This window comes from Phascolarctos cinereus, unplaced genomic scaffold (genome assembly GCF_003287225.1).
Source record: "Phascolarctos cinereus isolate Bilbo 61053 unplaced genomic scaffold, phaCin_HiC Scaffold_726;HRSCAF=1367, whole genome shotgun sequence".
NCBI classification, from domain to species: Eukaryota; Metazoa; Chordata; class Mammalia; order Diprotodontia; family Phascolarctidae; genus Phascolarctos; species Phascolarctos cinereus.
Genome location: NW_027556098.1, coordinates 165,448,920 through 165,476,620, shown reverse-complemented (window position 1 = coordinate 165,476,620; position 27,701 = coordinate 165,448,920). Strand labels below are relative to the sequence as shown.

General features: G+C 35.4%; 1 protein-coding gene across 7 annotated transcripts in view; it reads right to left on the bottom strand.

Moving 5' to 3' along the window:
- The window catches only part of ARHGAP15 (Rho GTPase activating protein 15), an 826,255-nt gene that overhangs the window by 403,284 nt on the left and 395,270 nt on the right, over window positions 1-27,701 (bottom strand). For 6 of the 7 annotated variants that reach the window (XM_020984726.2, XM_020984730.2, XM_078146833.1 and 3 more), the window contains 3 exons: window positions 22,893-22,955; window positions 9,756-9,854; window positions 8,544-8,673 (listed from right to left, as the gene is read on the bottom strand). In XM_020984726.2, coding sequence (XP_020840385.1) covers window positions 8,544-8,673; window positions 9,756-9,854; window positions 22,893-22,955 — 292 coding nt within the window. The remainder of the gene's footprint in view (window positions 1-8,543; window positions 8,674-9,755; window positions 9,855-22,892; window positions 22,956-27,701) is intronic. The other variant, XM_020984729.2, reaches the window with a different exon arrangement.

Below are 27,701 nucleotides of genomic sequence, written 5' to 3'. Positions count from 1 at the left end.
CTCTCACCTTCCCCTTCTTCCCCTTCATGGTAAAAGCTTTTTCTTCCTTCTTTTATGTGATATAATTTATCCCATTTTACCTCTCCCTTTCTCCTTCTCCCTGTGCAATTTTTTAGATATCATCCCTTCATAGTCAACTCATCCTGTGCTCTCCATTTATATTCCCTCCTACTGTGCTAACACTGAGAAAAGTCTCATGAGTTACAAATATCTTTCCATGTAGGAATGTAAACAGGTCAACTTTAATAAGTCCCTCATGATTTCTCTTTCCTTTTTACCTTTTATTCTTATCTTGAATCTTGTATTTGAAAGTCAAATTTTCTCTTCAGCTCCAATCTTTTCATCAAAAAATGCTTGAAAGTCCTCTATTTCACTGAATTACCACTTTTCCCCCCGAAGGAGTATACTCAGTTTTGCTGGTCAGGTGGTTCTTGGTTGTAATCCTATATCCTTTGCCCTCTGGAATATCATATCACAAGACCTCTTGTACCTTAATGTAGAAGCTGCTATATCTTGTGTTATCCTAATTGTGTTTCCACAATACTTGAATTGTTTCTTTCTGGTGGCTTGCAATATTTTCTCCCTGACCTGGGAACTCTGGAATTTGGCTATAATATTCCTAGGGGTTTTCATTTGAGGATCTTTCTCAGGAGGTGATCAGTGGATTCTTTCAGTTTCTGTTTTACTCTCTGGTTCTAGAATATCAGGACAGTTTTCCTTGATAATTTCTTGAAAGATAATGTCTAAGCTCTTTTTCTGATCATGGCTTTCAGATAGTCCAATAATTTTTAAATTATCTCTCCTAGATTTGTTTTCCAGGTCAGTTGTTTTTCCAATGAGATGTTTCACAATATTTTCTTTTTTTCCCCCTTCTTTTGGTTTTATTTTATAATTTCTTGATTTATCTAAAGTCATTAGCTTCCATTTGCTCCATTCTAACTTTTAAGGGCTTATTTTCTTCAGTGAGCTTTTGGACTTCCTTTTCTATTTGGCCAATTCTGCTTCTTAAGGTATTCTTCTCATTGGCTTTTTGGATTGCCGTTTGGGTTAGTTCATTTTTAAGGTGTTATTTTCTTCAGTTTTTTTGGGTCTCCTTTAGCAAGCTGTTGACTTCTTTTTCACAATTTTCTTGCATCACTCTCATTTCTCTTCCCAGTTTTTCCTCTACTTCTCTCTTTTTTTAAAAATAAGTCCTTTACATATTTGAGTTTTATTGACAAAGGATACATGAAGAAAACCAAACCTACTTATTGACAAATTAAATGGCCTTTTCTGAGACCTCCTTCTTCTGGGCTTCTCTGAAGCCTTTGGCTCTGCTGACTATTTCCCTTCTCCTTGAAATGCCTTCTCTTTCTGTACATCATTGCCAGATTTGTCTCCATAGACATAGTATCCTTTACATCAGTTCCTTCATTATTGAAAAGACTTGGTGGTTTGCCGTTGTCTATAGGATGAAATACCAACTCCTTAGCTTGGCATTCCTCTACTTCTCTTACTTGCTTTTCAAAATCCTTTTTGAGCTCTTCCAAGGTGTGAGACCAATTCATATTTTTTTCTTGAAGGCTTTGGATGTAGGTGTTTTGACTTTGTTGTCTTCTGGTTGTATGTTTCGATCTTCTTTGTCCCCAAAATAAATTCTATTGTCTGACTTTTTTTGTGTTGTTTGCTCATGTTTCCAGCCAATTACTTGACTATTAACCTCTTTGTTAAGGTAGGGGATCTTCTTCCAGTGTGGAAAATGTGCTGGGCCAAGCTTCAGGGGTTTTGTGCAGCTGTTTTTAGAGATATTTCTAGGGACTTATACGTTTTCAGTTCTTCCAGGGTGGTATGATCCAGGGCAAGATGTTACTCCTTTCCTGGACTGTGCTCTGGTCTATGAGTGACCACAAGAACTCTTTTCTGCCTTGGAACTGTGAGGAGGATTCTCTCTGTACCAGCACCACAAACTTCACTATGCTGGAATGAGGATCACCACCCAGTACCATGACTGAGATCCATGGGCAAAGCTAGAGAATCCTGCCTCAGCACCAGCAAAGACATCCCTGCAATCTCCCTCTGATCAGCCACTTTATCCTCCCATCATCTGTGGGCCAACAGCTTAGTAAGCAGCCTCTGCCCTGGGGCTGCCCTGGAACTGTGGCCAGACTGAGCTCCTCTCTCACTGTGGCCTGACAGAACTTTCCTTCTAACCTTCTAAGTTGTCTTTGGTGTTTGCAGGTTGAAAAATCTGGAAACCACCCAGCTCCCTGTGATTCAGTCCCCTGAGGCCTGCTCCAGGTTTCCTGAGGCTCTGTTTTTGCCTACATGGCTGAATTGCACTCCTCTACCAACCTGGCGCAACAGACCTTTCCAATCAACCATCCAGGTTTTCTTGGGCTGGAAATTTGTTTCACTCTGTCTTTTTGTGGGTTCTGCTGCTCTAGAATTTATAGGTATTTGGAGGGTTTGAGGGAGAGCTCAAGTGAGTGACTGCTTTTACTCTGCCATGTTGGCTCTACCCTCCCATATTGAATTTTTTAAATTAAGTTCCCTGAAAGCAAGAGTACTGCCTCTTTCATTTATACACGTCCAGTATGACCTAGCATGGTGCCTTTTACAAAATATAGGCGCAATACATGATTATTGTTTTTTTTAATGATTAAGTTGTTTTGAATTGAGGTGAATACAGTACTTCTAGCAAATGTTCTTTCTTTTTCTCCCATATACTTTAATTTATGCCCTATTTTTGTTCTGTGTATGTAGGAGCACATATGGAGTAAGGTGGGCTAATACACTGTGTTTTAGCCCTGAAAGTATGAAAAACAATGACAAATTAATTTCCTTTCTCTGAAGATGCAAACAAACATCTTCCACTCACTCTCCAGGGAACTACTCCTGAGAGATGCTCTTCTGTTTTCCCCAAATGACTTGGCCTTCACTCTTTATTTCCTGGCTTCTTTTCTGTCAGACTCAAGTGCTATCTTCAAATCTCTGGTTTGTACTTAATAATATTGGCAGGTTAACAGTTTAAAAAAAAACATACAAGAGAGTTTAAACTTTTAGCTTTCTGAATCCAGCCATTGAGTCTACATATTTTCCCATGCTTTCCAAACTGGACAATGAAATGACCACCTGTTAACTGCTAACAATGTTCTCATGCCTTTTTAAAAGTAATTTTGGCTTTATCTCTCCATAATCCTGGCGACAATACTTGTGTGAACATCGAGGGCATGGGAAGCCAAAGGCAGCAAACTGACAATAAAGTTTGTGCTTAGACTACTAATAAGGACATGAATAGTCTGATTCTCTAATTCCACATAATTATTTAATCTCAAGGAGATGAAATCAATCCAAATGCATGTTTTAAGAAACCTAAACTAGGGTGGTTAAATATAGCCCTAAGTTCAGAAAGATTTCACACCGCATGCAAAACACTCTTAAAATATTTTATAGAGCATCAAATATGAAACATGCCAATCACCATTTCAAAAAGCATAGTCCAAAAAAAAAGCATAGTCCAATTTGAGATCATATGGGTGGATCACTTTTTATGCCTCCCAAATGAAAATGAATATATTAAAACAGAGTGAATTCTATCCAAAGTAATAAATTAATATTAACCATATTGCCTTACCGAGAGATAATTCTTGGCATTAAAGGTGCTTAAAACAGTAAGACCACCCAAGAAAAAAGAAACAACTAGTTCTAAAAATAGACCTTGCTTTAAAGATAAACTGTAAATATTTTGAAAATAAAAGATGGGCCAGGCAGAGAATTTGGTTTTAATTCCATTTCTGGTAATCTGTTAAAATGCTCTATGGGACAGATGGATTAAATGAGCTGTGCCTCAGTTTCACGATTTGAAAATTGTTATTAAAGCTAATGCCTGCCCAACAAGTTTGTGACAAATTGAGTTGTCCTGGCATTTTGCAGCTTACTATACATTGAATGTGTCAGGTGTCAAACATGTAGCCTCAGGGCCATGTATGGGCCACAACACTCCTTAATGCAATCTGAACCAGATTAAAATAATTAGGAAATACTTTACAAAATAGATTAAAGTAAAATAAAGCACAGATAACATTACATTTTAAAACTAAGTCAATATGTAGCCCACAATGATCTTTATGTACAAAATAGTGGTCCTATTTCTATTTGAGTTTGACATCACTGGACTATAAAGGAAACTGAGTTCACTGAGACAGATGCAGTCAGTGAGTGTTTCAGAGCTTCATCTTGTCAAGGAGTTGACCCTGAGTTCTTAGTTATGCCAGCAGAGTGCAAGCATGTCTTTGGTGATACCAAGGTAGAAAGACTTTAAATGTTGGCTCAATAATAGTGTAATTTTAATAAGACTCGGTCTACCTCAAGGTAGGGATCCCCATTGCAGTAAGTTAGTGACCAGGTCATGAGGCTTTTGATCATGACAATTCATAAAATGTAATTTTGAAATAGTTAAATAGTTAGGGACCAAAGAATACAAAAACAGATTCTCAAAGGGTTTTTGCCTATCTCCTTATTTTCAGTGAGAGTTTGATTCTAAGCCCATCAGAGATAAGTGTCTCTTTTTTTCTACTAAAAATCTAACTTCATATCATTGTTTAACAATCCTGCTGCTTAAACTAAAGCACTTCAGGTTGGTTATTATCAAACACACACACACATATAGATTATTGTTAAACACACATTCATTTATTTCCTATGACTTTAAAGCTAAACAATGAAATGATCACCTGTTAAATGCTAACAATGGCCTCATGTCTTTTTAAAAGTAATTTTGTCTTTATCTCAACAACTTATACATATATATGTGTGTTTGTGTGTTCAAGATAGATTTCAAATAAATTTAGCAAAACTTTTTATACCTTGGTTAAATTAGTTCCTTTGATCTGGGACACACTTACTTTCTCCTCTTGTCTTCTATCCCTGTGCATGCATGCATTCATGCATTCATTCATTCATTCATTCATTCATTCATTCATTCTCATTCTCTCTCTCTCCATATATACATATATATGTACACACATATATACATATATATACAAATGCATACACATACTTGTTTATGTATATATTATATTTAGTGTATTGTGTTGTGTGAATATATATATATACATATAATCTATATGCATACATGTAAATATAAGTGTATATAAATACATATATTCTGAGTACATGTATATGCACACAAATATAAATATATATACTATATCTATATACACCCATATCTATATTTAGAATTGAAATAATATTTAGGGCAGGAGTTCTAAGTGCTATGTGTTGGTTATAGGATCTTCAAGATGAATCAGATAAACAAAGATGAAATAAGCAAGCAATAAACAAATATGTTCTTCACCTGTTCATAGGGAAGCTTAATTTTAAGATAGATAGGGGGTGCTCACTGATTAGTTGAAAAGTACTTTTTTGTTAAAGAGTGATAATTTGAAGATGCCTCCTAGATTATAAACCTGGGTAGCCACAAGAATGGTTGTTTCCCTGACAGAAATAGGGAAGTAAGGAGGAGGGCTGTCTTTAAGGGAAAAGATAAGGAAATTGACCCTCTGGGGAAACTGGATCTGATTGGGACTGTGACAGAAATGATAACAGAGGAGAGAAGACAATGAGATGTGTTGAGGGAGCAGTACCTACCAGGGTCCCAGCCACATAAGCTATTTTTTTGTCCTAAAAGGCAAGGAAGCTATCCCTGATATCTGATTGGTCCAGAGGACGAAGGCTTGAGCATTTAGGGGCTCTCTGGCTTGCTACCATAGAGAAATCCATTTGGCCAGCAGGACAGGATATGGTGATATGCATGGCAGTAGGATATTTGCCAAATCTAAGGGTCTCTAACTCTTTGTTCATGACCTTAGCCAACAAGGAAGCTCAAGGGCTCAAGCCTCAGTCCCCTGGACCAACCAAATCTTGAGGACAGTGGCCTTTTCTTTGTTAAGATTGGGGAGCAAGGGTGGAGGGGACTCAACCTAACCTACATGGCAGGGATTAAGGTAGATATTGCTGTTACCATGAGAAGGTATCAGTGTATACTTAGGATATGATGTTTAATGTTATATAGATTAGAAAAAGATGAACATAGAGTTTAGAGCCTAGAATATGGGTTTGCCTCACTCCTTGAATGGACTATGTACTGAGTGACAAATAAAACTTTACTAAAAGAATATCATTTGAAGATGCTCCCTTGTGTCCTTCATTTCTTTCTCCCTTTCTTCCTTCTTTTCCTTCTTTCCTTCCTTCCTTCCTTCTGTCCTTCCTTTTTTCTTTCTTTCCTTCCTCCTTTGTCTGTATACGCATTGTATCCACTCAGTAAAATATAAGCTCTTTGCAGGCAGGGATTGTCTTGTTTTTGTCTTCTTATCTCCAGTGCCTGTCATATGTCTGGAACATAGAGGTCACTTAATAAATGCTTGTTGCATTGAAATAAATGGTAAGAAGAAATAAATGAGGAGACTGGGAAATATCTCTCACGTCTGACATGGAGGCCTGGGACAGTAGAGAGAAAGCATTTCAAATATCTGCATATCTTTTGAAATTTACTTTCTACCAAAAGGTGAGAAGTGAAATGATTCCTGTCTTACTTTAATTATAGTGCTATCCTTTAAAATGTAGAGGAAGGCACAAGGGAACTTTTATTATGAATCTTATTTTGACCACTGTAGCTTAACTGGTTGTTGAAGGAGAAATTGTCAGAGATTTGGGGGAAAATTATCATATTATATTAAAGTTCGTGATAGAGGAAAAACCTTGGTGACATGGAATGAAATGCATTCTGCATTTGTAGAGAATGTGTTTTAAAAGGTTTAGAGATACCAAGTGTCGGCTGTCATGATCTAATATTTTTACACATGGGATGACTTTGTCATCCTAGGCACAAAATAAAGCTCCTAAGGAAAAAAAAATTCAGAAGATGTAAAGAAAAACAATTCTAATGAGAATGATATGAAGGAAGAACTTAGAGATAAAGATAAGACAGAATAAAAACATGTATAAAGGATGGAAAAAAGGGGAGGTAACCCAAAGGAAAAAAAATAAGATAGGCATAGGTTGTTAGATCAGGAGAATGATATCCGCAGAGTTTGTCAGTTTCAGCACAGCATTTGTCAAAGCTTCTCATCCTATCTTTGTAGTCAATAGGAGAAATACAGGCTACAAAATAGTATAGTTAGGTTGATTCACAATTGGTTAAATGACTAGACCCAAAGATTAGTCATTTGTCATTTGATGCCAACAGGTATGTGGGACCAAAAAAAATAATAGACTCATTGTAAGGTTGAAGGTCTCTGGCATTTCAGTTGAGAAACCCAGGGATCTGACTTTGCCTTTGTCAGATCTGACACGGGGAATCTAACTTTGGCCTTACCATTTTTATTAATGACTTCAATGAGGCGTACATTGCATGCATTAAAAAACAGCACAAAGTTAGAAGGGATAACTAACCTTTTGGAGTCAGGATCCAAAAATATCCTTGTCTTCTATTTGAAGGCTGTCATGTGGAGGAGGAATTAGACTTGTTTTGTTTGCCTCAGAAGTCGGAATTAGGACCAATGGTTTGGAGAGAAAGATTTCAATTCAATATAAAGGCAAAAAAGCTTCCTAATAGCTACCCCAAAATGGAATAGACTACCTTCAGAGGTAATGGGTTCTTAGTCAATAGAAATATTTTAGTTACAGGCTTTTTGATCATTTGTCAGTAATGGTGAAGGCATTACTAGTCCCATAAAGGTTGGATCATGTAATCTTTGCATTCCTTTTAAGATTCTGTGATGAAACTGCCTCTGTGATAATTATTAGAAAAGATAATTATTAGCTAGCGTGAGGTATATTACAACTGGATGAACTAATTCAGAGGGCATCTATGAAGTTCCTCAGTATATATAAGACCTGCATTGCAGTCCAGGCTCTAACATTTACCTTTCCATTTCTCATTGTCCTAACCTCAAATATCAGGGGATTAGAATAGGTGATCTCTGTGGTTGCTGTCACTATGTCACTCCAAAAGAGTCTTTTTTATTTCGCTTTGTCACATATGTTCAGCCCATGCAATCTCTCACCCACACCTCCCCAGTTTGACTACTGGTAGCATCACATAGTTCATCAGAAGCTCCCAGTGGACTTAGACCTAGAATCTCTGACTAGTGGTGTGATAAATTCTATAACATTCTGGCCTTAGACCGCTCACCTCAGGCTTTTACACATGTAGCTTTATAAGCAGACAAACCAACTTCAGCCCACAGATGGTAGTAGATGATTGACATTTCCCACTTTGAGAATAAGTCACAGACCTGTGCAGTGTGGCTATCATTTAGAGAATCAGAGCTTTTCTTTAAGCAGGGACCATGACCTCACAAAATATTTTCTCTATTGGCACTACGAACAAGACACAAGCAAAACAGAGACAACTGCCCTCCAGTGAGGGCTTTTCAAGAAATTGCTAAGAATTTTATGTGTGTAGGATGACTTTGGCCCCAAATCCCATTTTGAAGGATTTGTTTTTCCTAAGCACTGCATTTAGAATTAACTGACAAGGAAAATTTAAAGGAAATACTCACTTAAAGATTTTCTGTGTTCAGGTTTTTGTTCTTTTATTTCTCTGTCAAAATGATCCAGCAATTCTGTACTAGAGGATCTCTGGATTTTGAACAACTCCAAATTTCTTGATGTACAGCTTTGATCCTTTGGCTGGATTGAAAATAAAGCAAAATAAAACCACTTAGGTCTGATATAGACAGCGTTTGTCTATTGCAGTACAGCATTTGTCAGAGCTTCTCATCCTATTTTGTGGGCAATATGGAGAAATAGGCTAAGTATGTCTGAGAAAAAAATAGAATTAATGTAACATTATGTTCTCTAGCATTTCATTTTATTTTAAAAAAGAAAATTTCAAATGGGAAAATGAATGGGGCAGGAGCCCAAGTACAAACCTCATACCTGCATTTATTTTTCAGATGTTATTGTGTTTATCATACTACATATATGGGGATAAAGACATAATTTATTTCAAAGTTTTATCTTTCCCCTACAACCTAAACTGGACAAGATCAAAAGCAAATAAATCTCAGCAAATTTTTACAAAAAGTATTTAATTTCCCTTATGATTGCCCTACAAATGTCTATAATATGCTTTTTTCTACACTCTCAAGATTTTGTAGAAATGAGTATCTTGTCAAATAATTTAGCTTCAGTGGAAAATCGATTTATTTTGAACGAATCACCCTTCTAAACTGAAAGCTAGATCTGGCTGGGTAATTAAAAATAGTTTTCTTGAAATATGACATGCTTACTTTCAAAAGAAAAAAAAATTCAGCCTCAATAGGAAAATAATAGTAATCAAATACAAAGGAATATTATTTGCTAGTGCTATTTTTGTAAATTGGCACTGTGGAAATGCATAAAGGGATTAAATATATTAATATTTCTATTTGAGAATATATATTATAGGCTACATAAACTGAAAATGTAAAAATTCATTAGTTATTAAGCGCTTGTGTGCTTTTTACAACCACCAGTAAGCCAATGTCCTTGTTATTTTACAGAAATGAATTGCACCATTCTTTTTAAAGGGAAGAATAAAATGACATTTAGTCCCACAGTACTTTCTGCTGGACCTATTTTTCCCCCTCTGGAATACATAAGCTCAAAATAAATTAATATCTGTCAATCTACATCAGCTATTTAAATGTATGTGGTTTATATCCCTAAGCAAAGGGGTTTAAATGACTATATTTTAATTAATAAAGGTAACAGCCAAAACAAATACACACCAATCTGTCAATTGCATTTTTGATTGCATGGAACCAATCCAATATGATGAAGTCGATATCCGACTGAAGAAGGAACTCATTTCCTGATACTGTTGTGATCTAGAGGAAAAATTGACAGGTAAGCAAACCACATAAGATAGATCTTTTACACTTTTAAAAAATATGATGCTTTTTTTGCAACACACACTTTTATAAATTGAAATACTTTCTTGTATTCTAGTGATTATTTCTCTGGGAACCAGAATAGGACCATTTTGAACCACTTTCTATAAACTGTTTGCTCCTGTCATAACAGATACATTGTTATCTCAATAATAGGAACTATTAACTGAGCCCTCCTGGAACAGCATTCTTTTGACACAAGCAGCAACATATCAGAAAGTTCAGAGACAGTAAGTATCCTCAATCACTACCCAAAAATAAACCGGTGCACCTGGGTGGGCCAGGATCCATGCTGCTATTTTTTACTCTTTTGTTGTCTTTTTCAAATCTAATATGTTCCTGTTTGATTTTGATTTATTAGGGACTCCAAAACAGATTATTTACCAGAAAGACTAGTGTAAACTTTTCCAAAAAGGTGTTCAAATGAGTAACATCTGGCTATTTCTATTTCCCTTATCATAGTGAAAAATCATAGGCAACCAATAAAGAATCAATTTACCAAGGAAGAGAGTTCAGTAAAATAAAATCCATTTATATTTTGACCTTCACATAGGGGAGATTTATCAAATGAACATTCATTCCCTTGATAGTTAGCTCTGTTGTGTTCTTGATGTTTCCAGTGCTAAAATGTGCATTCCTTTATCACAGTGAACTTCCCATTCCCACCCAACCACACCCCTTCATCTCATATTTGTGGTCAGAAGCATCAGGTTTATAGATACTGAGAAATATCCTTGCTTTCATACATAAAGGGCTACTCAGAAAAAAATCTGATTATAGTGGATATGCAAACATTCCATTAGGCCATCAGACTGAAATGTGAAGCTATTTTCTTCACGATATCAGCTTTGGGCTTCCTAACTAAAATGAACCCCTCTGCATACCATTTCTCCACGGACATCACACCACAAATGAGGCCTGAGGGCTCTTGAGTTCTGACTTTCGAAAATATTCCAAAAAGAGTCAGTAATCCTTTTATATTCTTAAAAGACAGAACACTAAAATGTGGCATTAGTGCTCAGCATCACAAACTATATTCTAATGCCTATGATTCTACCCATCATCCAAATGATCTTCGGTGACCAAAATAAGTCATGCCACATAACTCTACAATTAATGGGACAAATCTTAACTGTAGTAATCTCCAAGTCCTTAAGAGAACTCCAAGTGTATTTTGTTACTACTTAAATAAACCAAACAAAAAAAAATCAAATAAAAAAAAACCAAGCAACTTTCTCTGGTGTGTCACATTCCTTTTATGATGCGAAAAACCCTGTTGTCAGGTTGTGATCACTTATCAAGGCAGTGCACTTCAAAGAAGAAAAAAGTGTCACCATACTACACACAATTGCAACAAAGAAGGATATGGGTAGTAGAAGGCACTTACTTTCCAAAATTGGAATTTAGACATATTACTGGGACTAAACTCTCCCTTTCTCTCTTTCTTTCTCCTCCATCCTCTCAAAGAAATGGAGGTTAGGGATGACCAGAAGTAACTGGATTCTTTCTTTCATATCTCATCTGCAAGAAAGTTAAACTGATGTTTGTCCAATGATCTGAACTGCCAGTCACTTAATAAAGCAGTGCCACAAAACAGCTTGACTTAAAATTAGGTAATTGCTAACTTGTGGCAGGTGGGTAACCAATGAGGTAAATAGAATACTGGTTAACTAGTTATATAACAGACTTTTAACTTTGACTTTTAAAATGAATTTCCACTAAAATATTTTGGGGATATGAATGAATTCTGTAACATCACAATTTATCAATGTACATATGGATAAACAAACTAAATATAATGTAAGATCCCATCTACTACATCTCAGCCACTATAAATAGATAACTATTAATTTTTTTAAAGAGAATAAAATTTGCAAAATAGGACTAACAAACATAAATAGCCTTATTGGACTCTGAAGATTTAGGAAAGATCCAATAACGTTTAGGACCCAGTCTACCAATATTCAAAACCTTTGTAAAATGCAAGTAATTCATCAGTGCATTAGCATTTCTATTGCATGCTATGCAGAGAGTATCTTTTACTGCTAATACAACCAAAAGCAAATTGCATTTGTACATTGCTTTGTCTGAATATATTAGTTTAATAATCATACATAATCAGTGATTTATGAATAAATTTTTTAAAAGATAGAACAGAGAACTGGGAATGAACTTCATTCAAAACATACTATCAGTGAGTTACAGTTCATATCCCTCCCTTTCTTTCTTTGTACTAATCTTCAGAGTAACTAGACAGTTTCAAGAAGACTGCTACTGCTCTCTACAGTTTAAATGCATCCACTTCTTAATTACAGTCAATAATTGACTTTGTTCTGCTCCATTCCAGTCATTCAGAGGAAAGCATTTCCAAAGGCTTTGGCTGGCAAAGCCCATTTAATGTGTAGGTTTCCTAACCCACTCTTAGATATTACCTCTTTAGGATTTCTGATAAATAGTTCTTGGAAGGGTTTCCTGAACCATATTTGCACATTGAACAATCGAATTTTCAGCACCCTTGGGAAAGATATCAATAAAGCATGCCAGCTTTGACTAAACCTTATGATTGAACAATTTATGATTACCATCTAAAGACATATATATTTAAAAAATAGGCTTAAATGATTCCATGCTAAGCTTGCTAATATACACTCTCTATATTAGATTTTGCTGAAATAACCATAGGAACTCAGGGAAAAAAAATGAAAGAAGAATTTACAGTAAACACTAAGGTCTCTGGTAAGAGCTGCCAGTTACTATTCTGCTTAGTCTTCCAGTTTCAATAAATGTCTTTTGAAATCCCTCCTCTCCACTAAATCATAGTTGGAGATATATATCCTGTGACAAGTAAGCTGTCCTAATGAAGTGCCAGTGTTGTCAATAATACATATGTCTAAGTAATGGCAATCCCCTGGAATTGTCTAAAGTAATATGCTCAAACTTTTTCAGGAAATAAGAATCCATTTGAATACCTGCTGGTAATACATTTATGCTCAAGAAATTTTAGGTATGTTCACTGAGTAGCACACAGATTCTTTAAGACTTTTATGTCTAACACTAATTTAACAATATTATTCTTTTGCTCAATGAAGTTGGACCACATTTTCTTGTTGAGATTACTTTGAGCAATGAAAGTGGGAGAATCTGATTTCAGAGCTCTCCAAAACAAAGACATATCTGGTCCAAAATTATGTTTTAGCTTTTCATTAAGCAAAGGCTATCTTATTAATAGTCTTAGGCTTCGAAAGTGTGGTATTTCTGTATTTTTGCTAAATATAACTATTTTTTGTACTTATAATGTAAGACCATTTTTTTGGCTCTCTGTGGACAGGAAAAGTAATTCATCTTTTGAGCTCCACCCATAGAGATGGCTATAAGTGGGAGTCAAAAGATGGTTTATAGTCATAATTTGATTTATATCAGGAAGCCTCAGCACCCATTTCAACAATGAAGTTTCATTGTGTGCTCTTATGTTCTACATGAAAAATGATACCGGAACATGACAATTTATACTAAGTTTTTCCTTATCTCATTTGCCAGAATAGAAAACGTTTAAGAGAGCTTATAATTAACCCATAACCATAAACACTCTGTAAATACAGCATGTTTTCTTTATATGCTGAACTGTATTTACCTTCAATAAGGTTGCAAAAGCAAGTGGAAGAAATATCAAAAGTGTATGTAATCAACAATTAACTAGGTTACACCTTTTTTAGATGGGACTACCCTTCCCATATTCAGATAGATCCATCTGTCAACAAATATTTAGTGATAGCTTGCTATGTGCAAATACTACATACAGGTCCTCTAAAGAGGTAGGGTTACATGCTGCTACCTATGTGGTGCAATTAACATTAAGGTGATCATCCAGAGTGGCCTCACAAGTTTCTCAAAACCAAGAAAATAGTGCCGAGATACAACAAATTACGACAGCTTAGTTTTTAGGAAAATAAACACAGCACACACTTATATGACGCTGCAAAGTTTTCAGAACACTTTACACATATGATTTCATTTAATCCTCACAAGTCTGGAAGCAGATAATGCAAAAATGAGCATTCACATTTTCTCTATGAGGAAACTGAGGAGCAAAGAGAGTATTATTGACACTATTGACACTCCATCATGCCCCAATTTCCTCCTTTTTATAGATGTTCGACACTCAAGAATGTTAAGAAGATTAGAGAAGTGAATATTCATTATATGCTTAGAGATCCTGGAGAAAATTATTGTAAATTTTGATTTGCTGGGGTCACGTGGCAAGTAAGTAAGTAGTGGAGTGGATATTTGAATCCAAGTCTTATGACTTTAAATCTATTATTTTACTGCCACTGCTTTACCATCAGCATAAACTTATTTGGCATCTATTACATGTAAAGCAGCAGGGTGTGTACATGTTGAGGATGTATAGCCCTTATCTGAGACACAGAATATGCGCCTTTAAAATAAGTAACAACGTAACATAGCATGAGGTTTAGGTTAACTGGCAGGTCAGAGGGGGAAAAGGGGAGAGAGAGGGAGGGAAAGGGAGAGGGGGAGAAAGAAGGAGAGGGAGACAGAGAGACATACAGGGACAGAGACAGACAGAGAAACATAAAGAGAGAAGATATGAGTATAGAAGTTTGGTATGTTGTCCTTTAAAACTGGGTTAATCATACCTCTGGTATTATAACAATATAAACACAAAAGCAGGAAAATTTAAAATAATTTTTCTCCAGGATCTCAAAGCAAGTAATGAATATTCACTTCACTAATCTTCCTAACATTCTTGAGTGTACAATGTCTATAAAGGGGAGGAAATTAGGGAATGATGGAGGCTAGTGTCAATAACAAGAACAAGAACAACAACAAGAACAACACATTTACATGAAACTCAGGTTTACATGACCTTTCCTCACACTGATTCTGAGGGAGATAGTGCAAGCATTATACCACTTCACAGAGATTCAAATAACTGAAACTTTAATCAAGTCATTATCACAAAAAAGTGGCAACATTTTGAGATTCTAAGGATCCTGACTTAAAGCTCAGAGAGATGGTCCAAGTGATACAGCACTGGAAGCCCTGAGTTTAAGGCCTACCTCCGATATTTACTAGCTATGTGACCTTGGGCAACTCATTTAAAATTTCTCGGCCTCTCTTTTCTCTCCCATAAAACAAACATTTTAGACTCAATGGCTTTAAGATTCCTTTCATCTTTAAATTTGAGATCTTATGAGTTCTAGTACCATTGTTTCCTCCTTAATCAAATGCACACTAGAATACAAATATATATCAGGACAGTTAAGGTTCAGTATGTATTCATCATAATTTTGTTTGCATTTGTGAAATTGAGTCTGTGTGTGACTTTTTTCCTTTTATATTTTAAAAAATGCACATCAAAAATTATTTTCCTTGAAGTTGTTTTTTCTTCCTAAACCTTTGACTCTCATCACTCCAATTATTTTTTCTGATAGGCCATACATAAACTCTCAAAAATGTATACATATATACATGTCACATATTATACATATATACAAATTCATCTGTGTCTGCGACCTGCATGTATGCATGCATATACAATTACGTATCATGGCAGAGTAGATATAGAGCAAGTTTCTGAGTTGGTCAAACCCTAGGTTTGAGTCATGCATCTGAGAGAAACTGGTTGTGTGGCCTTGGTCAAGTCATTTACTTCATAGTACTCCCAAGCAACTCTCTAGAATTATATTGTAGAATGGCTGATGATATGCAATCGTGGTGAGAATTTCTTTTCTGAGAGTCCTCCACATCAATGCAATTAAAAGCCTGTATGCCTTTCTATCTGTCCAGCCATCCATCTATCCAAACTATTAATTAGGGAGGAATATTAAGGTCCCAAACTCTAGCAGTGAGAGAGAGAGAGAGAGAGAGAGAGAGAGAGAGAGAGAGAGAGAGAGAGAGAGAGAGAGAGAGAGAGAGTATTATAGGATTTAGTTGCATTTTTTTCATCTTACATAATAAATTGCACACATGATATAGGTGATCAAATGAGGGTTGTCATGGTTATACTAATAGTTAAATTACTTAGTGAGCTCAAAAGTATTTATGGCTACCAAAGAAATTAAATTATGAAGGCTGTATGTCTGTCTCAAATTACAGTCTGGCATTAGTAAGTCCTTACTAAGTCCTAACATTTTTCTGACCAATAGAACAAAGTTATCATAAAAGTAAGGGTGAAATATCAGTTCAGACGAAAAGGTCTTCAACTTGCCTTTCCAAAAATGTTACTTCTTAAAACATTTTGTGAGAAAGTATTTGCCTTGTGTTCCCAATGTTGCTAGATGTTAAGTAAATATATGCTAATTGCAAAAAAAGAGGTTGTTTTGGCAACTTTCTTATTAAAATGCATTTGTAACCCCCATCTGTCATGAAAGTTTTGAAAAGTTTGTTTACTTTGGATAGCAGCCTTATCCAGGGTTACCCTAGCAAACAATGATAGCAGTCTTCAGAAGTTGTGTGAGGAACAAGGCACTGGGGAACCATTTTTGTTTTAATTGGCACACACAAACACTTTTCTGGTCTGTCAAGAAGATCAAGCTAATATGCATGGAGGGTGTTATATTCTGAGCTTTGGGGAGCAGTAAAGCTCCCTTTATTTAAGTAATTTAAATGATAGACTGCAAAAACTTTGCAAGTCAGAAAAATGTTTTATCCTTTCTTAGGGAATATTTGTTTTAAGCAACAGAAAATGTTCTACATATCTAAAGATGTTGAACCTTATGTTATAATCACTCGGCTTCTTCTGACTCTGTGAAATGTTACTAAATTGACTCATTGCTAAATAAAGCAGACAAGCCAGAGCTCCCGCCTTTCTACAACTCCCCTTGTCTTAACAAATCCAAATCTATTAGTTTCCAGATGATTATTAGCTAAATTTTCATTTTGTTTGGGTATAACTGATTTGCCTAAATATTCATCAGAGACCTAGGTAATATTATCATATCAAAATAACCTGATCACATAAGTAATTTGTTATTAAATAGAAAGCAAACAACTCTTTGGGTTACACACATCACAGATCTCAAATGGATTCTAAATCTTAAAGTTTAAGCTCAGTCTTTCAAGGACCAATGCTTTCTTATGTGAAATTGAGTGGCACCTTTGGTAGTCAAACCATTTAGTTCCTGCATTCTCACAATGCAACAGTTGATTTGTATAATAAAAATATTCTTTGTTCTGAAAATTCACAGTGTCAGCAAAAAAGGGGAAAATGCCCATACTTATCTGCCCTTTTAAACTTTTTGATAAAGAGTAATGAACTATCCATTCCTCCTCTTTGCTTCCTCCAAAGACCATAGAATCAAAGCACCATAAATAAAGAGCTGGAAGAGACCCTCAGAGGTCATATAATCCAAAGCACTTGTTTTACAGATAAGGAAACATGCCCAGATAGCATCAACTGGATAGCAGGTGTTGGAGGTGGGGTTTGAACACAAATTCAATGAATTCAGAACCCCTCGGCGTATCAAGCTAAACTACAAGGGATCAAAAATGTAAGCTAGAATTAATTTCTACTGTCTTCAATAATTATAAAATATAAAATAATTATTTAAAGTACCCAGTCTTTTCAATGTTACATGAAATTGAAAACATGTATACATTCAGAACTCTTTAAATAATTTTTCAGAGAACAAATTCAGCAGTTTGACAACAAATTAAGTTGTTTCTTTTGTCTGTAATGCTAAAAATAAAAAAAATAGTTGACACAAGTCTTTGATGGCTGAAGGCATCAACTTATTTCTGTTTACAGTTAATTTTCAAACCTAGAGGAGAAGCTTGCTTTAGATAAACTAATCATCCCAGAATTTCTATTCTGCCAATACCCAAAAGCCATGTGTCACTAAAACATTTGAGTAGCCACAGGACTATAACTTGCTCAGTCAATAGTGTTAGAACATCTGCTGTCTACTTGACCTACCACCACATTAAAATGAAGAGAAATTTGATAATCCAAGTCAATGTAGAGATTCTTTAATATCTGTGTACTTGTAGATATTTAAATATGATTTATTGGGCCAGTTGCATGCGTAGTTGCTATGTGACCTATCAGCATGTTTAGCAGATGAATTTTTGATTTGAAAAAAATCTTGATGTTTTCTATTCTAGTACCATACACATCTAATCTTCAATGTGCACTAGTAGACATTGCAGTTGTACAATATTTGTAGCTACCTTGAAATCATTACTTTATGTCAGTATCATGCCCCCTTTTCTTCTTTCTCACCATATTATTTTGTATTTATAGTATATATAATTTGCATTTCCTTATCTGTGTATATGTTGTGTCTTCTGAGTAGAACGTAATTACGGCTGTTGATGGCAATGAAAGTCTTTGTATCCTTCATGCCTGACACATAGCTTAATAAATGCCTATTGAATGAAGTCCTAGTTTCCCTGAAAATAGGGCAAAATTTGGAAAGACTTCAGATGGAGAACAAAGAGCTATGTTCATATCTTAATAAGGACTTTTGTCTGATTGCATTCTAATGTCATGCACAAATTATTTTCGAACATTTTTTTTGGTAATCAAGTATGGATTTTCTTTCCATCCTTCACTCCCTCATCCTCCCCATCCCCACCCCCTCAATTAAAGAAGAGAAAATCAAAATTAATAAAAATATACATAGTCAAACAAAATAAATTTTGACATTGACCATGTCCAAAAATATATGTCTCATTTACCTCTTGGAAAAATCCTCTCAGTTTGGATATGGGTAGCATGTTTAATCTTGTCCTCTGGAATCATGGGTGCTCACTACATTGATTAGAATTACTAAGTTTTTGAAAATTGTCTTTGCAATGTTATTATTACATTAATTATTCTCGTGGTTCTGTTCACTTCACTTGCATCAGTTCATATGTTACCCAGGGTTTCCCTGAAATTTTTCCTTTCGGTATTTTTGAAGCACAATAACATTCCATTATGTTTATATAACAGAATTTAAGTAGCCACTTCTCAACTGATGGACATCCACTTAATCTCCAGTTCATTATCACTATAAAACAACAACCATGATAAAACCAACAACAACAATGTGTTATATCATTTTCGGTCATGTCTATGTCTTTGTGTCACCTTTTCTGGGGGGTTTCTTCGCAAAAATACTGGAGTGATTTGCCATTTCCTTTTCCAGCTCATTTTTATAGATGGGGGAACTGAGGCAAACAGGATTAAGTGACTTGCCCATGGTCACATAGCTAGTAAGTTTCTGAGGCTGGATTTAAACTATGGTCTTCCTGACTCCATGCCTGGCATTATATCCATTGTACCATCTAGTTGTCCTAATAGAGTACTACTAGAAATACTTTTATACCTATGTCAAGTCATGGTATGATTAGGTAGGTGGTGCAGTGGATACAGTACCTGGCCTGGAGTCAGGAAGACTCATCTTTCTTAGTTTAGATCTGGTCTCAGATACTAGCTAGCTGTGTGACACTGGGCAAGTCACTTACCTCTGTTTGCCTCAGTTCCCCCATCTATAAAAATGAGCTGGAGAAGGAAATGGCAAACCATTCCAGTAACTTTGCCAAGAAACCCCCCCCAAAAAAAACCCCAAATTGGGTCATGAAGAGTCAGACATGACTGAAACAACTCAATAAGCACAACCAATCACAGTAGCACTGATTAAAGGATATAGCCAGCTTGGTCTTTGACTTTTGGACACAGTTAAGAATTATAATATTTTGATTGTAGCTCATATTAAAATAACAATAGCATTTTATATAAAGCCTGCTATATGCCAGGCAGTGTGTGAGTGCTTTATAAAAACCTCATTTGATCCTCACAATAAACCTGGGAGGTAGGTGCTATTATAATTCACACATTATGGCTGAGTACAATTAAGGCAGACAGAGATTAAGTGACTTAGTAAATATCTGAGGTCAGATTTTTACTCACTTCCTCTTGACTTCAGGTCCAGTGTCCCATTCACCATAGCACTTAGCTGCCATAATAGAGTACCACTAGAAATATTTCTCTATATAGGTATGATCAGGGTATCACCACATCAAAGGGCATACACAACTTTAGCTTGGGCTTTCTGTACATAGTTCCAAATTGCTTTCCAAAATAGCTGGGACAATTCACAACACCAGCAACAGTGCATTAATGTGCTCCTCCCCACCCCCCAACTTCTTCAATATTCGTCATTTTCCTTTTTTTTAATCTTTGTCAAGTTGATGGTTGTAAGGTTGAATTTCAGAGTTGCTTTAATTTGAAATTCTGTAATTATCAGTGATTTGGAACATTTTGATATCCTTGGGTAATTTACCATTTTAAAATGAATTTTATTCTTATAATTTGAATTAGTTCATTGTATATCTTAGAAATGAAAACTTTCTTTATCAGAGAAATGTTATAAAGATTTTTCTTTAATTATTTCTTTTTAACATTAATTGCAGTGTCTTTGTTTTTGCAAAAACTTTTAATATTATGTAATCAAAATTGGTAACTTTATCTTCCATAATTCTCTCTATCCTACATTTGTTCATGAACTCTTCTATCTATAGATATGGAAGGTGATTTCTCTCTTGCTTTCTTGTTTATGAATTAACTTTTTATAGTTAGTCACATATCTATCTGGGACTTATCTTGGTATATGATGTGAGGTTATGTGATAAAACATTTTCCAATTTTCCCAGCAGTTTTTGTAGAACAATTAGTCTTCACCCATTAGCTGGGGGTGTTGGATTTAATCAAACATTAGGCTCTTGTACTCATTGACTTTTGAAGATTATATACTTAAATTGTTCCATTGCTCAACCTCTATTTTTTAATCAGTAAAAAATAATGTTATGATTAATGCTTTATAGTATTGTTTGAGGTCTGCTACTTCTATTTCCCCCATGGTTTCCCTTTAAATTCTTGATCTTTTGTTCCTCCAAGTGAATTTGTTTATATTTTTAGCTTAGCTCCCTAAAAATAATCATTTGGTAGTTTTATATAGTGATATAATATGTAACTTAATTTAGGTAGCATTAAGATTTTTATTATTTTGGCTTAGCCAGTCTATTAGCAATTAATATTTCTTCACTTATTTAGGTCTGTCTTTATCTCCATAAAAGTTTTGTAGTTGTATTCTTATCATTCATATGTGTATCTTAGAAGGTAGTCTCACAATTATTTTATACATTTTATAGCTATTTTAGATGGAATTTCTCCATTTTTTTCATTTTGTTGGCAATGTACAGAAATCCTGATGGTTTATGTAGATTTATGATGGTTAGTCTTCTCAATTAATTATAATCCAACTAATTTTCGTTGACTCAACTAATTTTGTTTCTTCTTTTCCTGTGCTTATTCCATAGATTTTTTTTTCTTGTCATTCTGATATCATTTCCATTTCTGGTAGCATACCACATGTAGTGGTGCCTGATCTTATTGGGAAGGCCTACATTTTATTGCCATTACATATAATAGTAGATCTGAGTTTTAGACAGCCACTAGTTATCATATCAGAGAAAGAAAGATCTATTTGTTTCTATGCTTTTTGATTTTTTCTTTTTTTTTTTTTACAGAAATAGGTGGTTTATTTTGTCAAAAGCTTTTTCTACAATTATTTATACAACCATATGATTTTTATTGTTCTTGTTTTGTTATTAATATGGTTAACTATATTTTCGATTTTCCTGACATTGAACCAACTCTGCACTCCTGGTATAAATCCAACCTCATGACAATTTATAACCTTTTTGATATGTTGCTGTAGTTTCTTTATTAATATGTTATTAACATTTTGCATCAATATTCAATATAGATATTAATGTGGAGTATTTTCTTCTACTTCAATTCTTCCTGATATCATAGAAGGAATTTAGTTGACCTGTCTTTTTTTTCCTATTTTTTCAAACAGATAATGTAATATCAGAATTGATTGTTCTTTGAATGTTTGATGGAATTTATTTATGAATGTATCAGGTTTGTGGACTTTTTTCTCCTTTGAAAATTCATTTATGGCCTGTTCAAGTTCTTTTTATGATATTGTATTATTTATGTTTTCCATTTCTTACTCTGTTTAACTGGGAATTTCATATTTTGGCAAATATCTACATGTCTCTCCACCTTGTTCACAAAGATAATGGGAGGGATTTTGTGAAATGCTCTATTGAAATAAAGGTTCATAGAGTTGTTAGAGTATTTCACAGACCTACCAGTCATAAGAGGAAATGAAGTTGAATGAATAAAAAAGTATTTATTAAATGCTTACTATGTGCCAAGTACCAAGCTAAGCACTAGAGATACAAATACAAAAGCAAAAATGGTGTCTGTCCTTAAGGGGCTTATAGTCTAATGAGGGAGACAACACACAAAGGAAAATGATGGCCAAGGAGAGGCACTTTGATTATGGGGATGGTGATTGGGCCATAGTGGAAGAAATGAACACATCTTATCCAGGAATAATGCAGAGGAGATTTAATTATAATTCCTGGTTCTAGAACTGGCAGGGGTGTAGGTGGAGAAGAGACTAGGAGGAAGGTGATAGCCAAAATCGGGAGTAAAATGTGGCATAGTTGGGACTTTTCCTGAAATAATGGTTGAAGTAAGGTAGATAGTGTAACCTCACTGATGACAGACTATTTTATGGTTTTTGTTTGTTTGTTTGTTTTCTTATGCCCATGGCCCAGCCCAGGGCATTGCTTGTGGTGGCTATTTAATAAATGCTTGTTAAACTGAACTGGATTAGGCTGACATGACTTGTTCTTCCAACTGATCACTGATTCCCTTTCAAAGCACTCATGAAACATTCCTGTGTGCATCACAATGAGGGAGGAATTCTAAGCTTGGATTCTTGCTTCCATTTTAATTACCAGTGTGGTTTCTGTTTCTGCCACAGGTACTGTAGCTTCTGTGGGTTAGCTAACATAGTGAAGCACTTTGGTCATGGCTCTGGCTAGTGTGCCATAGCTGATTTCACTACCTGATTCTAGTTGTCTGTCCTTTGATATCAGAAGACTTACTGCTTTATGTACATCTTGTGGGTGAAATTCCATCTTCCCATCTTGGCAATGCCACAACAAGCCCTATAAATAATATATATTTTTTTTTAGATTTACAGAACATTAAAGTAGAGTTGAATTGAAAACTCTAAGAAAATTATGGGTTCTTAGTTACCAATTATGTTCTGAAAAAATAAAGATTGAGTTTCCTAAGTTCTCTGTAGGTCAGATAACAATTGAACATGCATAGCATCAGAAATCCTGAAGCCAAGGGGAAAGAAATAACTTTTATCCAACTTGGTGATTGGAATGAATCTGTCATTGACAATTTTCCTAGGGGTGGAATGTAGGCTGTCTTCATGTGACCTTCTCTGTCTCTTTCTTTTTCCTTTGTCAAAGAAGATAACCCAGGTTTCTTCCTGGCTTACTTTTCTCATTGCAAAGAATAAGAAAAAGGACTTGTAGTTCAATTAAAATAATAGTAATTTCTTTCTGCTTAATTTCTTTCTGGAAAAATACAAGTAAAACCAGATTTTTGGTGCTTTACTCCTCTTACCTCTATAAAAATTATTAAAAAATAATAAACATATTGGGTGCCTCAAACATCAAGGGATTTAGGGAGAACCAAATGGAGATATTTTGATTGAAGGCCTTCTTTATATACTAAAACCATTCCTTGAAGGCAACTACCTACTTTGACAGAAAGTCCATCTCCATAGGTCTAGTGCCTGATAGCTACTACTATTATAGAAATGTTTCCACTATCAGCTCAGAGAGCTGATTACAGCCAAATGATATGCGAATCAAATTTCTTAACCTTTGTATTTGAAGGTCTTTCTCCTGGTCACTTGTAGAATTTTTTTGTTTCTGAATTGAATTATTAAATTTAATCACTATGTGACTTATAGTTTGCAGCCTTAGGACTTTGCCCGCTCTTGAGAAGATCTATATATTCTTTCAATTGGAGTTTTATTTTCAGTATTCAGAATTTCTGAGAAGTTTTCTTCCATTAATTCTTGCATTATATACTGTTCATATTTTTTGACTTGTCATGCACTTCTGGGAGACTTAGGTGGTCTTTATGCACTCTGTCTTTGAAATCAATATGTATTCCTTGAATAGAGAGCATGTTTTCTTTTAATGTTATTATTTGTTTTTGTTTCTCTTCTTTTAGATTGTCCTTTACTTCTGTGTTTTTTCATTCCCAATCAATGGTCCTATTTTTTTTTAGTAAGACTTGCCATCACAAATTCATGTTTTTCTATTCTGCCAATTATTTCTGCTGTGCAAGCTATAAATTTTGCTCTCACAATTCTCATTTTTCTTTGAAATTACTCAAGAACAACATATTGTGATTCTATATTCTCAAAATTCATGGGGTCCCCAGTCTAATCAAGTGTTGAACTTTCCCCCTTTATTTTGTAGTATTTATTCTTAGATACCTGAATTAAACTTACTAGATCTGGAACCTCTATTTCCTTTTGTTGTTAAAATTTCCCTTGTTGGCTTAGCTGATCATACTAGAGATCTTTAACTTTTTCTCTTCCTAAGATCTTTGGAAATTGCAATTCCCTCCTATGCCACACTGCCTACCACCCTCCCCCTAGTTATTTTCCCTATTGCTCACTTTCTGTCTCTCTGCCCTCCAATGGTAGTTTCACTAGATGCTAGAGCTCAAAGTGTCTTAACTTAATTTTCTCCCACCAGTGACAGTTCATGGTTTACAGCCTAGGTCTCTGACCCACGTGACTTTTTTGGGTATAGATCTAGTCTCAGCTGGGTGTTAGGCTCCTTGCCTCAAGTTCAGTGGAGTTCCACACAATTTTCCACACAGGATGTTCTTTCCTGTTTTTTCTGTTTGTCAGTTCTCTGGCCTACAGAGTACTCACATCCTGGTAGTACTCTAGATTTGGGGTGATTTCTGTTGTTTGGAGTTGGCTCTCTGAGGCTCTGAGAGGAAGGCTGAAGTGGGGTGTAGGGCTGAGCTCTATTTCAAAACCAGAAATGTGTCCTGCCTCTTTCCCTCTGATTTTCTACTCTCATGCAGAGATCTTTTGCACAACAGAAAGCTACCATCGTTCTGGCAAAGTTCGACAAATTTCTCAAGTTGGAGTTTAGATCCCCATGGCACTAGAAAGTTGGAGCGGGAAACAAAATGTCTAAGATAGATATGTTTAACAATGACAAGAGGTTCTCATTCCCCTTGACTTACCTTCCTAAATCTCCTATTTAAGTCGAGGGAATCACTATAGTTCTAGTTACCAGGGATTCATAAAATCAAAACCATCTTGACTCATACATCCCCTTTACCTCCCTCCCCAAAATCCAAGTCATGTAATCTCTCCTAGATTAATGTAATAGCAACCTAATTGGTCTCTCTGTCTAGTCTCTCCTCCCCTTCATTCCATCCTTTAAATAAATGTTAGCATCTTGTAAAGCACAAGTCTGACCATGTCACTTCCTTCCTCAAGAAATTTCAGTGGTTCCCTATGCCCTCTAGAATAAAGTGCAAACTCTTCTGTTTGACATTTAAATCCTTTCATTATCTGGAGACAAAATATATTTCTAAATTGATTTCTCATTTCTCCCTTCCATATATTCCATGTTCCTGCCAAACTGGCCTTCATGTTGTTCCTCATGTATGACATTTCACCTCCCACTTGTGTACCTTTGTAGAGACTCCCTCTTGTGTCTGAATACGTTTCCTTCTCAGTTATGCCTCTTGCAATTTCCAGCTCTTTTCAAGGATCAAAGTGTCATATTCTACAGATTCCTCTAGTAGCTATTGCTTCTCCCCTCCTCCCCCATCAAATTACCTTTTACGTTGTTGGGGTGTGTGTGTGTGTGTGTGTGTGTGTGTGTGTGTACTTATCTATGTGCCTGTTGCTTGCCGCCAGTAGGATATAAGGTATTTGAAGACAAATTCTGTTCTGTTTTCCCCATTGTCTAGTGCAGTGCCTTGCATATAATAGGTGCTTAATTAATACGTGTTCACTTGAATTGAATTAATTCATTATCCATTAAGGAGTTAAAGAATCATAGGTGCTCATAAAACTTTCATTGGTCTATCACGATTCTATCTGTCAATGGCAAAAAAGCATCATTTACTTTAAAAAGGAAAAGAAAGAAAACACGAATATCTCTGGAGATATGGTGGTTATTTTTCCAGTAGATTTATTGGGAAGTAGTAGATGATTTCACAGGTTTAGTGCCTTAATGAAATAGGTACTTTTGCTGATACTTTATTACTCATACATGTCTCCTATTAATAAATGCTGAGACTGCAGAAGGAAAAAATAAAAGATGCTGCAGCATGTATCTTTATGGTATTGTAACATATTTGGCCATGATTATGAGTGTTTATAAAACATTCAAGAATTGTTCCTTGTCTACTTACATTAATGAGAACACCTGTTAACTTTAGCACCATACAGACTTATTTGCATGAGATTCAGGTTTTTGCATACTGTACATCACTTTTTGAAACAATTAGATGCTTATGGAGAAATATAGCCAAACGAAGAACAGCAGCTTGAATGCCTTGCGGCCCAATACAATTCAACTCCAGGTTTCAATGAAGAACAGAAATCTGCTGAATTACAATACTGCCAGTTAGGAGAGAATTTGAGGTGTATTTTATCCTTTTCACATTTAGAGTACAGCAGATACATATAACATTTGTGACTCAATCTTGAAGCAGAATTTCAGCCAAGGAAGAATGTTCCTATTACAAAGAATCCATAAGGGTAGAGTGACAATGTGAAATTTCAGTGTCTATAGTCTCTAAACCTAGCACAATTTTGAATTCTGTCTTAAGTCTCTGATAGTCTGAGCTCGCCATTAGTACTTCTTCTGACTGGGTAAGAAATCTGGCGGGCTTTTTTCTTGCTTCTCCATGTTTGTGTCCAACATCAAAGACACCATTTTATGTGAAAGGAATTTGATATGAAAAAAATACATCCTGTGAGAAACAGGGTATAGTGAAAAAGTGAGCAGGACCTCTAGGAGAGGCTTGGGTTTGAACCCTGCCTCTTACTCACAGGATATGAGTGGACCAGTCAATGAACCTCAATTTCCTCATCTATAAATTGGGGATAATAGTACCCATGGTACCTATTTCATGGAGTTTCGGCTAGGATCGAGAGATATTTCACATATATGCACACACATATATGTAAATTATAAAAAAAATCTTAAAGTACTATATGCACAACAGCAACTACTATAAGAGAGTAGGTTCACATAAGATCCATTGCACTATTCAATTAGAGGAAGCTAGGTAGTGCACTGGATAGAGTGCCAGGCTTAGAGTCAGGAAGACCTGAGTTCAAATTTGACCTCAGACACTTATGAGCTATGTAACCCTGGGCACTTCACTTAACCCTGTTTGCCTCACTTTCCTCATCTGTAAAATGACCTAGAGAAGGAAATGGAAAACCACTCCAGTATCTTTGCCACTAAATCCCCGAAGGGGGTCATAAAGAGTCAGACATGACTGAAATGACTGAACGACAAGTAGTGCAGTGACTAGAGCTTGGGACTTGGAGTAAGGTAGACCTGAGTTCAAATCTTCCCTCACCTACTTATCTGTGTTGGGTAAATCACTCAACTTCTGTATGCCACAATTACCTAATCTATAAAAATCTGTCTGCCTCAGTTTCCTCACCTGTGAAATTGGGGGGGGGAGATAATATTCATTCCTATCTCCCAAGGTTATTATAAAAATAAAGTGAGGTGATATTTGCAAAACACTTTTAATCCTGGAAAATAAAGCTAGATGAATGCTAGCTATTTAATTTCTAGTGATGACAGAATTCTCAAGAATGACAC